This window comes from Odontesthes bonariensis, chromosome 16 (genome assembly GCF_027942865.1).
Source record: "Odontesthes bonariensis isolate fOdoBon6 chromosome 16, fOdoBon6.hap1, whole genome shotgun sequence".
NCBI lineage: Eukaryota > Metazoa > Chordata > Actinopteri > Atheriniformes > Atherinopsidae > Odontesthes > Odontesthes bonariensis.
The window spans coordinates 5,129,682-5,141,521 of record NC_134521.1 but is presented as its reverse complement, the minus strand read 5'-3'; the positions used below and the strand labels follow the sequence as shown (position 1 = coordinate 5,141,521).

The following is an 11,840-nucleotide window of genomic DNA, read 5'->3' as shown; positions in this document are numbered from 1 at the left end:
GTGCACATTGTTGTGATACAAGGTGGTAAGAGTTTTGAGTTTTTGCACAAGTGTTCCAGGAGTGAGCTTGATTAAGATCGCTTAGACTTTGGAGAGTTGGCGCCAGATTCTCACCTGTCTTTTGTGGCCCCAAAAAGCGGTGTTTGGATATTTCCTTTTGTTTCTAACACTTCTTTCTTACGTTTGTTTTTGTTTGTGGGTTGCGTTGCTGGTGAGGTGAGGTGAGGCCCTAACCCTGGTAGATTTTACTCCACTGCTTATAGTCGCAGTTATCCTCCCTGGGCATTCATTTCTCCCTCTAAATGTATTGCTCATATCCAACTTTTTTTTTTTTTTTCTTGTCCTGTCCAGCATTATGTCAGCAGAACTGTAATCTGAATACCGTTTATGCTAAACACATTTGCTATGCCAAGGGAAGCTTTATGAATGTAAAGCTCCCATTGACGCCCATCCACTCCTCATTTTTATTTATTTATTTTTGTTACAATATTTAACATGATATGATAATAGTGCCAAACCGGACCGGGGGACAGAGAGAGAGGGAAAGCGAAGGAGAGAAAAAAAGAACAGAAACATGAAGAGACAAAAAAAAAAACAATGAAAAATCCGACAACCAGCTGCTACACCTGTAAAAACAAACTGAAGACGATTCACGGCTTTTGTGGGGAATCCAACCTTGGAAGCACCAGGAGCACCTGTAAGCAGACAAGCAGAGAACAAACACAGACACAAAGAAAAAAACACAAGCAGCAGCAATCTCATATACAGGTGACCTTAAACCACAGGACAGCACAACAACTGCTGAGTGAGCATGCAGCTGGGCTAATGAATGTGTGTGTGTGTGTGTGAGTGTGCATGAACATGCAATACACATAGATGGTCCCGCTTAAATATCAGTGCATAGTGTCACAATCCCCCCCAGCAATCAGAAGCAGGCCGAGAGGGCCCCCAGACCCAGGCCACCAACTCCCCCCAAGGAGCAGAGAACCCGGGAAGCACACCATAGGGCAGAGAGACAGGAAGCAAGGAGCAGAGAGAGGGGGAAGACATGCAGCAAAGGGCCACCCGGTGTGGGACTTGAACTGGGGCCAGCTGCAGCGAGGACTGTAGCCTCTGTACATGGGGCGCCTGCTCAACCCACTACGCCACCGACCGTCCCAATACTGGTGGGAAACTTAACAGGAAGTGAAATAAGGATGACACAATAGTTAACAAAATGAAAAAGGAAATTAATTGAGTCCAGAAAATGTCTATGATCTGCGAGCTTGACAGATGGTGTTTTTCCAGGTGTGCAGGTTGAAATTTCCATAGGCAGTAATACAGAGCACATGCACACTTTTAAACTAAGTGCTGATAACAGTCCGGATTGCTAAACCTCTGTCCAGTTTTACTTCTGAGATACTCTCTGAGATATTCTCTAGGGTGCTCTTTTTTATACCCAATCATGTCACTGACCAGTTTGTATCAACATGTTCCTCAAGCTGCTTCTTTTTGGTACAGCTTACTTTCTCAGATGCTTTTCAAGAAACAGTATTTTGTACCACTTTCATCATTTGATATGTTTTCTATTTTCTTCTCTTAATAAAATTTTGGTTTATGAGATTTGTTGATGTTTTGTTTTTATTCACATTGCATACAGTGTCACAGCCTTTGGGGTCATAAAAGATTGAAAAGAAATGAAGCCCTTAGATACCCCACAATTTATGTTGTTGTCATTTCTGTAAGCAATTTAAAGTGATATAATAGACCGTTTAGGTTGTGATCTATTGTATTATAAAACTTAAAGAAAAAAATATTGATACTCTTTCATCGTCATCATTGAACTACTTTTCAATAAATGCCACTTTTTAAAGCTTTAACAACCACAGAGGACTTGTTTGTTTTATTTCTACTTTTATTGTCATCATTCAGATATCAAACCACAGTGATTTCTAATAGAATAATAAAGATGAAGATTGATAAATAATTTCAAATTAAAAATAAATCAATGATTAAATCAACAATCCGATTCAACACATACTACAATCTAAATCTAAATTACTCATCGCCCACGTTTCATGTTAAGAACTTAAAGGGATAGTTTGGGATATTTGACATGGATCTGTATGGCATCACCATAACCAGTGTCGTGCATTCAAACTGACTTACCCCCGACAGTGTCCTGTGAGCCGAGTTCTTGTCCAGTGTTGGTCAAGGCGAAAGTAGTCCGGCTTGTTTGCTGGGGTCAAGAAATTAGCGCGTTTTTCTTCCCAAAACAGTACGTGTGCTAAAGAGTGATTTATTTCATCACAAAAACCGAAGCCGGCAAAAGTCACTCCTCGTTATCACTTGGGCCCTATACTGTCTCTCATTGTGTATCAGTGCGCACGTCATTCTGACCGCGAGCTGTGCACACGAGTCTTTCTGTTCTTTGGCAGTGCTCAACACTGTCTTACTCTGCAGACAACTGGCCATCGGGTCCAGCTGGTCTGGGACGCCTCTTCCAGTTGATCTTGGGAACATGGAAAAAAGTTCTCAAGACGCCTGCATTCAGGAGTGCAGGGAAGTCACCGTTATTTGTGATGCAGGCAGCAGCTGTCCCGCGGCCGCCGACATCCTCATCTATGGAAAGGTTTTGTATCTGGGGCATAACTAAATCCCACTCGTGGCAGCAGTAACATTCCACCTCTGTCTGCATTACTTCGCACTTCAAACAAGTGCACCAGGATTTGTCGGCCACCCTGGGTATCGCAGCTCCAGCAGTGACTCCAGCTTCTGTTTCCATCACTTCTCTGTCCACCCTCTCTCTTTCTGCCCGATCTAAGTCCATTTGGCGAACTTCCTCCTCAGTATAAACGGGTTCATAAAGATACCCCCTTGGCTCTGAACGGAAGTCAATATGTTCCTCGTCGCTCTCGTAGTCAGACATCTTCCCGAGCAGTAAACAAAGTGAATCGACTCGTGCGCACAGCTCGCGGTCAGAATGACGTGCGCACTGATACACAATGAGAGACGGTATAGGGCCCAAGTGATAACGAGGAGTGACTTTTGCCGGCTTCGGTTTTTGTGATGAAATAAATCACTCTTTAGCACACGTACTGTTTTGGGAAGAAAAACGCGCTAATTTCTTGACCCCAGCAAACAAGCCGGACTACTTTCGCCTTGACCAACACTGGACAAGAACTCGGCTCACAGGACACTGTCGGGGGTAAGTCAGTTTGAATGCACGACACTGGTTATGGTGATGCCATACAGATCCATGTCAAATATCCCGAACTATCCCTTTAAACAGTCACATGGTCAATGTCTGAATCAAAACATATTTGCATCCCTACTAATACAATGATTACATGCAATTAAAATGGTGTTCTTGGATTCAGGTTGTTTTTTACAACAGTTATTAGCAACATATATACCCTGCTGTTACCCATCTGGATGATGCAACTACAGCACCAACAACCTCAAATATGAGCACAAAGTTAAAGCATTAAAAGTCTCTCAAACTGATTCAATAAAAACAATACATCATCTTCCTTTACAAAAACATGTAAGAGGAACTTCTTGATTGTTACATGTGCAAAACAACCGATGACTTTCTTAAGCTTCAGAAAACTAATTATTTTATTTATATGAGATAGTTTACAACCGCTGGGATAGGCTCCAGCCCCCCCCCCCCCGCGACCCGACCGACGGATTCAGCGGGTACAGAAAATGGATGGATGAGTGGAAGATAGTTTACAATGGGGCTGTTGCGTTGGACTACATCAGTGTAATCTACATGTTAATAGCAAACTGAATTTAAACAGCATGTAGATGTTACCATTCAGTAAATCCCCATCTAAGATGATAACCTGAACCCCAGGACTGTGATGCCAAGGCAAAGAAGAACAGACTGAACAAGTCTGGTAGACAAAGATGGAACATCTGTTGTTGTTGGATCCGGAGGGCTGATGGTGGTCTCAGCTAGTGAGACATTTGTGCGGACAGAAAATCTACAGGTTCCCACCTTACCCACCTCATCCACAACCAGCAGCTGCACATCAGGCGAGCAGCAGGAACCAGTGTAGGACACCAAAGTAATGTTCTCGCTGCCAGCTGCCATGCTGGTGTTCAAGATGCCGTTGCCTTCTCTGAGGCTGATGCGATTGACGCCTGTCCCTTCAGCCCCATCAGTAACCTGGACAAAGAGCTCCCACATCGACTGGCTGCAGTTGTCGGAGCAGTTGGACTGCAGGCTGAGCAGCTGACACTCTGGCTGGGTGAAATCAGTCACCTATGAGAGAGTGAAAATGTAAAAACAAGAGCGTGTCATCCACTAAGCCCTTCTTAAATAGACACATAAATCAAGGATTCGAATGAGGCATTACCGTTGGGAGGACGGTGAGTCGCAGCACAGCATAGTTGGTGTCTGCGGCTCCTGGACCCTCAGCCTCAATGGTCAGTGTGACACCTGTACCAGATGGAGTGTTAAGAGGTGCTGTGAGATTCACTGTACCATTAGCACTGCCTCCAGTGTCCAGGGATACAGAGGATGGGAAGGTTAAATTAAAGCCTTGGTCATTGGCAGCCTGGATGGTGAAGGTTCCCCCTGCTCCACTTGTCATCACAGAGAAGTGAACTGAACGGGGTGTTCCTGGCTCTAAGATGATGTCTGAATCCTCCTAACAACAGAAGGAAAAAGACCATTATAAGACCAATGCAGTTTAATTGATCTTAAAGGTAATTTTTTTGCATTTGCTTACAGCTGTAACAGTGAGAGTAGAAGCTCTCAGGCTGATGGTTGACTGCCTTTGGAAGATCCCAGAGGATGCTATGGAGGCACTGTTGTTGTTCTGTCCCTTCACAAGTATCACAAACTCAGCTGATGGTATCCTGTCAAACCGGACAAAGAATTCACCTCCGCCCTGAGCCTCCACGCTGCCATTAACCTGCCCTGATCCTGATGACTCAACCAGAGTGACCTCTGTCACTGTGGCAGAGTCACTCCCAGTGAGTGTCACCATCAGGCTACCATTACCACCTTTGGAGAAAAGAAAATTCACTCAGATATGCTGACACTGAAACACTTACTTTATATAATCACAAAATTGCGCTTCCTTTACCAGCTGTTGGCCGATTGTCTACAAGATCAAACCCTCCTAAGGGACCCTGTGACTCCTTCAAAAAGTCAAACAGGAAGTCGATCGGACTCTCACCTGCAAATAGATAAGTTGCAAAAAAAGAAATCAACCAAGGTGGCCATTTATTCAAGAGCTTCCAAGCATGTACTTTACTCGTTTCCTTGATCATATTTGCATATTTGTCAATATTATGTAATTTAAGATATAGAAGATAAAGAATATCTAATAATAAGATTTTTTTTTCATTATTCAACCATGTAATCCCATAGGGACTCACCTACAACCTTCAGGCTGTAGGGATTTGTTGACACCATTCTCATTTCCCACACTCCCGCTTTTGTTTGCAGCCGCAGAGTCTGAAAGTTTCCTACTGACTGGGAGGTAATGATTGATGATCCAGATGTGTTGGTGCTACTTTGAGGCACGCCTAAAATAAAAGCCAAGAAATAAAATGAGCCGACTGAATTTGGGTTTAAAGTTGGTAAAACAAACAGAAAAAACACACAATGAGTAAATCACTTCTGATCAAACAATCAGTTAATACACACCACAACTATTACAGACACAATCACCTGAGGGATCGATGAGTGTAAAATTAACAGATCTTCCAGTGATATAAATGGTCAAGTTTCTGACTGACTCGTCAACAGTGAAGGGGAAATTTTCAGCCTTTCCGGGGCTCCTGGATACTTGCAAAAGGGTCACCTATGATATCAAACATAGCTTTGTGTGTAAATTCATTAAATCCAAAAAATAAAATAAATGGATTAATAACAATGGAGAAAAATGTAATAGCCAGTGAGAGCAGTTATACCAGGGGGGAGCTGGAGGACTCTTGTATGATGCTGGTGGCCTCCAGCAGCTGATCTTTTGTGACTTCAATAGCCTGACCACCAGAGGCCTGAGCCAGATCTCTGTACAGCTGGGTATCTGATCTTGCCATTCGGGGGCTTTGCTGTTGTTGATATTTGTCAGCTTGTCTTCGACGGCGAAACCCTAAAACATTAGTAATCATGAAGTTCACCTGAAATGAGAGGAGGCAAACAGGAAAATCAGCCATGAAGCCTGCTTACACCCAAGTTTCAAGTTAACCAATTCATAAGTGTCTTTAATGGCTGTCTGTTTCAATAATTGAACATAAGCAAATTAAATTTAATTCAATTGAACTGAACTTAATTGAATGGAAAAACGATTCATCAATGTGCACCCACTTCAATTTCAATTCAATTCAGTTTTATTTATATAGCACCAAATTACAACAAATGTCATCTCACTTAAGATGGAGATCCCCTGCTCTTGAGACCTTTGAAACTTGAAAATGTAATGACAGTGACCCTGTTCTGTTACCCACCTGAAGACATGTTTAGGAATGTGTTGAGGTCTGAAGTGAAGGTAGAGATTTATATTATCAAAGTAAATGAAGCTGACCAGAAAAAAAATGTTTTGGGTTCTTAATGCCTCCAGTGACATCAAATTTGAGATAAATGTAAGAATGATTGTGTTTTGCCTAGCTTCCTAGCTTTTCCTTATTTGAGGTTGTACTTTACCACTGATTTGGTCCGTTCTATGAGAGCAATCACTGTGTTTCTCAGGTGGGCATCTTTAGCAGGTGCATCCGTAAAAAGGAAGATCTCAGAATTAGGTGGCGCGCCAATCAAAGCCAACTACGAAGATAAGGCAGAAAGAAGACTTTAGTTTGAGCTTTTTTTCCTATCATGACTTGTATAGTACCAATATGAAGTAAACTAAAACCAGCACCTGAAGTCCTGAGAGACTCAATTTTGCTGCATCTCCACCACCAGATGGAGCCAGTGAATCAATATGATTCTTGAAAACTTTTGGGTCTGTAGTCTTCATCAGTGGCCCAAAACCTGTGATTCAAAACAAAACAAAAAAATATAAAAAATAAAAAATCCATATATATATGTATAAATATATATTCTGTTCTCTGTTTCTCTCTGATTTTTACTTTGTGATTTTGATGCATTTGTTTTTATTTGAACAATCACCTGACAAAGCACATTGATATTTGCTGATTTGTTTCCATTTATGATTGCTCAATAGGTAAACACAGAGTAAATTTAAATATTGAGGGCACAAACAAGAACACAAGACCTTTAGACCAAAACATAAAGTTCAGTCTGAAACATTCATAAATTTACCTGGATCACTGAAAGGCACAAGAATGTAAGATGAGGGCTCATCGTCTGTTCCAACTTTTCTGTCGATTATAGACGATGTGACGGCTCTTACTGCTGCAATGTCATCTCCCATACTTCCTGTTGTGTCGACCACGAAACAAAGAGCTTTACTTGATTCTTTGTTGATTCCCATCATCCTGAGATATGAAAAGAGAAAAGTACAAATTGAATAAACTTTTTTTTAAGTTCTATTAATCCTCTTATTTTAGAAAAACTTAAACATGCAAAATGACGTTCATACTGAAGAAATTGTCTGTCCCCGCCAGCCCCTCGAATGTCCTCCAGCAGCTCACTGGTTGCAGCTACAGCCAGACGAGCTGCTTCATTGTGGAGATGTCCATGGTTGGATGTGAAGCTGTCTTTGTTGATCCCACCTCTGGGCTCAGTCTTACGTGTTTTATCAAAGCTATTTCCATGGCTGCATTTTCCTGTTTGTTTATCAATTTATTTTTACATACTGTAAATATCCACTATTACACAATTTTCTTTCTAAGTTCAGCTAACATTCTGAACTAAATTCTGAATTAAAGAAGCTTAGCTGCAGGTACTGAAGATAAACGAAGGCAGGTAAGTTTAGGAGGGTCTAAGGTGAAGAGAGTGGCAATTCAGTTTGTTCAAGAGGGGGAGAAAGTTGGTAAGACAATAAGGAGGAAAGGCAGCAAGGATGGAAAGTTAGGATATGTCCAGTGGAAGTAGAATGTAGAGGATTTGTTGCAAAGTCTGTTGTCTCATTGTTGAGGGAGTTGGGTGTAAGTGGACAGAGTGTGAGGAAAATAGTGAAGGAAATGTCAGATGAGGCAGTAAAGTCCAGTCAGTGGATTTGGATTAGAAGAGCCTTTTGAAACCAGGTCTTTATAGGGATTATAGGGAATTATTCACTGAGTCTGGTCCAGTTTTTTCTTTAGCACAAGTTTATTGTGTTTACCTTGAATAACCCACAACATTAACAATGCCAGTCCAATGTTTTAGAGGTTCTGATAAATCACTCATTTATGATCAGCCTGCATTCCAGTTTAATTTTAAACATTAAAGATTCAATATAATGTCAGATTGTATGTGTTGTAATGTTTACCTCTGGGTTCTCTGGGGGGAAACAAGTGCAAAATGCCCTGAAGATAGTATCTTATCCTGTAGAATATCCTCTTAAATGTTATTCTGGTTTTGTCTGCAGAATCAACATTACATTCAACTTTATTGTCACTATACAGTGAAGGTGCAGTTGCATGCACTGTGGTTTAGCTTCTGATCAGCAAAGAATGGCAATGTGCAAAAACAGGAAAGAAAGAAAGAAAGGTAATTTTGCCCGTTGACCCAAACACACCACAAACAACTGATCTTTTTACCTGCTATTTTTCCAATGCTTCTGCCTGCTCTGATCAGATTGGAGTTTGGGAGTTTGTTTCCCATTTCCACCCAGTTACTGTGACTGTAGAAATCCTTCAGGTTTCAAAGGGGAAACAGGGAAGGGAGACAAAAAAATGTTTAGATAAAATTTTGTACCACTGTCGCTTAACTGACTAAATCAACTGTTAACTTCCATGTAGGGTAATTATTTAATTAGAATTCACAGTTACTATAAATACAGTTGTACATCCACAGTCAATTTAAAGCAACTAATTACAGTACAATCTTTCTAAATCTTAGTAGCAGCTCCATTATGACGTGAGGAAAATGTGTTCACCGAGTGTGTCTTATTTATTTTTTTTAAATTTTCATTTCAAGTAGTAAGCTAATATGTACAGTAACTTTTCTCACATAAATAAATTGGCTAATACTTGTGCTGTACCCATCCAGCACATTAACAGCAATTCAATGCTATTTGGAAGTTTAGACCCTTTCTAACAGTGTCCACTGTTAACCTATTATATTTTTCTTCACAAATAAATCTGGTGAGGAAAAGGTTGAATAACTTTCTCATAAATGGAAGGGAACTGCAAAGCCAACTGATAAGTTGTCAAATGTGGCCCATCTTTGATATTAGGTTATGATTAACCATGTGTTTCATCCTTGTTGGATCGAGACTGCATACGGTTTCAGAAACACTTATTCAGAATGGTAATGTGTTGTGAGACTTTAAGAAACTGTCAGAAATACCTGTAAGGTGTGGAGAATTCCTCCCAGAGTTTCTCTTGCTGAAAAAATGTCTTGTCGCTTGTTGGCAGCCTTTATGGCTTCTAAGCCATCTTTGATGAGCTTCTTTCCTTCTGCAAACCGCTCATCGTCAAAGTGATATGGTGGGCTGAATAGGCGACGGGTGTCTATTCTCTTGTTCTCTTTTTGGATATGGTTGATGGCTTTTCGGAAACTCGTGGCTGATTTTGGGGCTTCACATGCTGCAGCGACTGTCGTAGAAGTAAAAGGCTGGGGCTACACACAGGTATATATACACACACATAAACACACACATAGTCTAATATTACAGCAGAAATTACATTTATTCATATTACAATGTAGAGGGAAAAAAACAGTATAATTGGGTTAATGTAATTCTTACAGGGAAAGTGAAGTCCTTGCCCTCAGCCAGGGCCACAGCACGACACACCTGTACCGTGACATTTAATATGGCTCTCTCAGTGATAACTTGATGATTCAAAGAGTCTCCATTTGATATACTAAAGACACGAACTATGGTCTGCAGAAGCAGGAGAGCCAGCAAAGCCAACCCAGGCATCACTGAATGACCTGTCACAGAGAGTGAGGGAGAACAAACTGAAGAATAAAACCTCTTATTTTTTTAAATACAAACATGTTTCGACAAGAGTTGGTTCGCTGTGTAAAAAATCAATAAAAACCATAACGTCACAATATTGGACCCCCATCCTCTTTGAACAAATCCCTATGCCATGTTTGTGAACTAAGGATAACTGTTGAATTTCACTGTGGGTCACATGTCTGCACTTCCTGACCAGTTTAGACCAGTTTAGGCTGTTTTACTGCGCAGCCAGGCTGTTGTTGTATATACAGAACGTGGTTTGGCGTTAGCTGACTGAAACGAGTAATGCCTTCACTTGAACAGATTACATATGTGTAAAATATCAATGCTGCTGGAGTTTAGAAAGTGAAAGCCTAAATAATTTTTGATCAATTTCAAGTTAAATGTATTCCATAACCCCACAATATTTGTTTTAACAGGAAAAGTGAATTTAGTATATTGTATTAAAGTATTGTTTTGTGACACTAAATTAATAGATTAAAAAAATTTTGAATTTCTAGATTATTATGAGGATGTATCTTTGAATTTTATTAATTTGGTTTGGGATTTAAAACATGGCATACCTGTACCACCCAAAGACTCGGCTGAAAGGAGCAGAAAGCACAAACATCATTCATTAATATTCATTTTAGATTCATAGTTCAACAATATGTACATAACAGTATAACACAGTGATAATAAATAAACAGTGATAAACAGTGTCCACATGTAAAACTAAAATGTTCAGATTTAAAATCTCTACATGAAAAAAACGAGTACCTGCACCTTTGGTCTCTGCCCTGTCCTCTCCTCAGTGTTGTTGTTTCATGGAACACTTTCTATTTGTAATGCCAGTGGGGTCGGGAGGAGTTTTAACGGCGCTCAACTTGTTTCCCATGGACTGTTATCATAACACTTGTGATTTGAATGTGTGGAAAACCAAAGGAGCCTGAACATCGCGCCAAAAATGCATTGTTCCCTAGTCTAAAAACAAGCCATGTTATTAAATGTCACAATAAAAGCTATATGCATTCATTTGACGCTATTAACTTTAATTGCATTTTTGGTAAAATAACGCAGTTTCAAAGGCTGCTTTGTCAAGTTATACTTAAAAGTTATCATAAAGGAAATGCTGTATTTTCTTGCACACAGAAAAAAAGACATTATGTCTTAATCATAAATTGAAAGATTTACTTCGTATAGATAACATTTTCTTAAGAATGTCCCATTATTTTGGAAGATCTAAAATGTATCTGTAATGGTCAGAAAATTTGCAATTAAGGGGGGAATATTTTTAAATGTTGACAAAGACTGTCTTTATTTTTTTTCCTATTTCTTTTGTCTCATAAAATTAATTTTTGGCATTTGATCATACAATTGATCTCATCTTTGTCATTATGTTTCAACAAGCCATCAAAAGATTGTCACAATTATTATCCGGTGAACTTGAGAAAACTTTTCTGCTCTCCATTAGTGAGGCCTCTCTTTAACCCGACATACAAAAGTTAGTCCTAATGAGAAAGACGTGAAAACACGGTAATCTCTACACTTTACATATGCTTCAGTAATTACAATAATATTTAAAAAAAAAAAATCTATTTTGATTTGGGTCCAATTGAAGTTTTCTAAAATGTACATACCACTTCCTGGTAGTGATCTGATCCACTGATCCACTCGGGTACCACTGAGGTTCAGCCCAAGGATGCAAACATATGTTTAACCTTTGTGTTATCAGAAATAAAATACAGATCTTTTTTTGCTGTGCTAATGTCTCAGGAGGCACTTATAACCGAAACTGCATGACAGCAATGTTTTGATACCCTCATTTCGATGTTTTGTTTATCATTT

General features: G+C 39.9%; 1 protein-coding gene across 1 annotated transcript; it reads right to left on the bottom strand.

The window, feature by feature from the left end:
• Positions 1 to 3,607: 3,607 nt before the first annotated feature.
• Positions 3,608 to 10,861, bottom strand: LOC142402025 (von Willebrand factor A domain-containing protein 7-like). Its single transcript, XM_075487477.1, has 17 exons — positions 10,773 to 10,861; positions 10,577 to 10,597; positions 9,795 to 9,982; positions 9,395 to 9,667; positions 8,644 to 8,737; positions 8,373 to 8,465; positions 7,542 to 7,728; positions 7,262 to 7,437; positions 6,858 to 6,970; positions 6,647 to 6,763; positions 5,914 to 6,123; positions 5,672 to 5,804; positions 5,377 to 5,526; positions 5,082 to 5,174; positions 4,722 to 4,999; positions 4,347 to 4,640; positions 3,608 to 4,252 (listed from the first exon to the last, which is right to left on the bottom strand). The coding sequence occupies exons 3-17, from the start codon at positions 9,969 to 9,971 to the stop codon at positions 3,818 to 3,820; spliced, it is 2,823 nt and encodes a 940-aa protein (XP_075343592.1). The 5' UTR covers positions 9,972 to 9,982; positions 10,577 to 10,597; positions 10,773 to 10,861; the 3' UTR covers positions 3,608 to 3,817.
• Between the last annotated feature and the right edge of the window lie 979 nt (positions 10,862 to 11,840).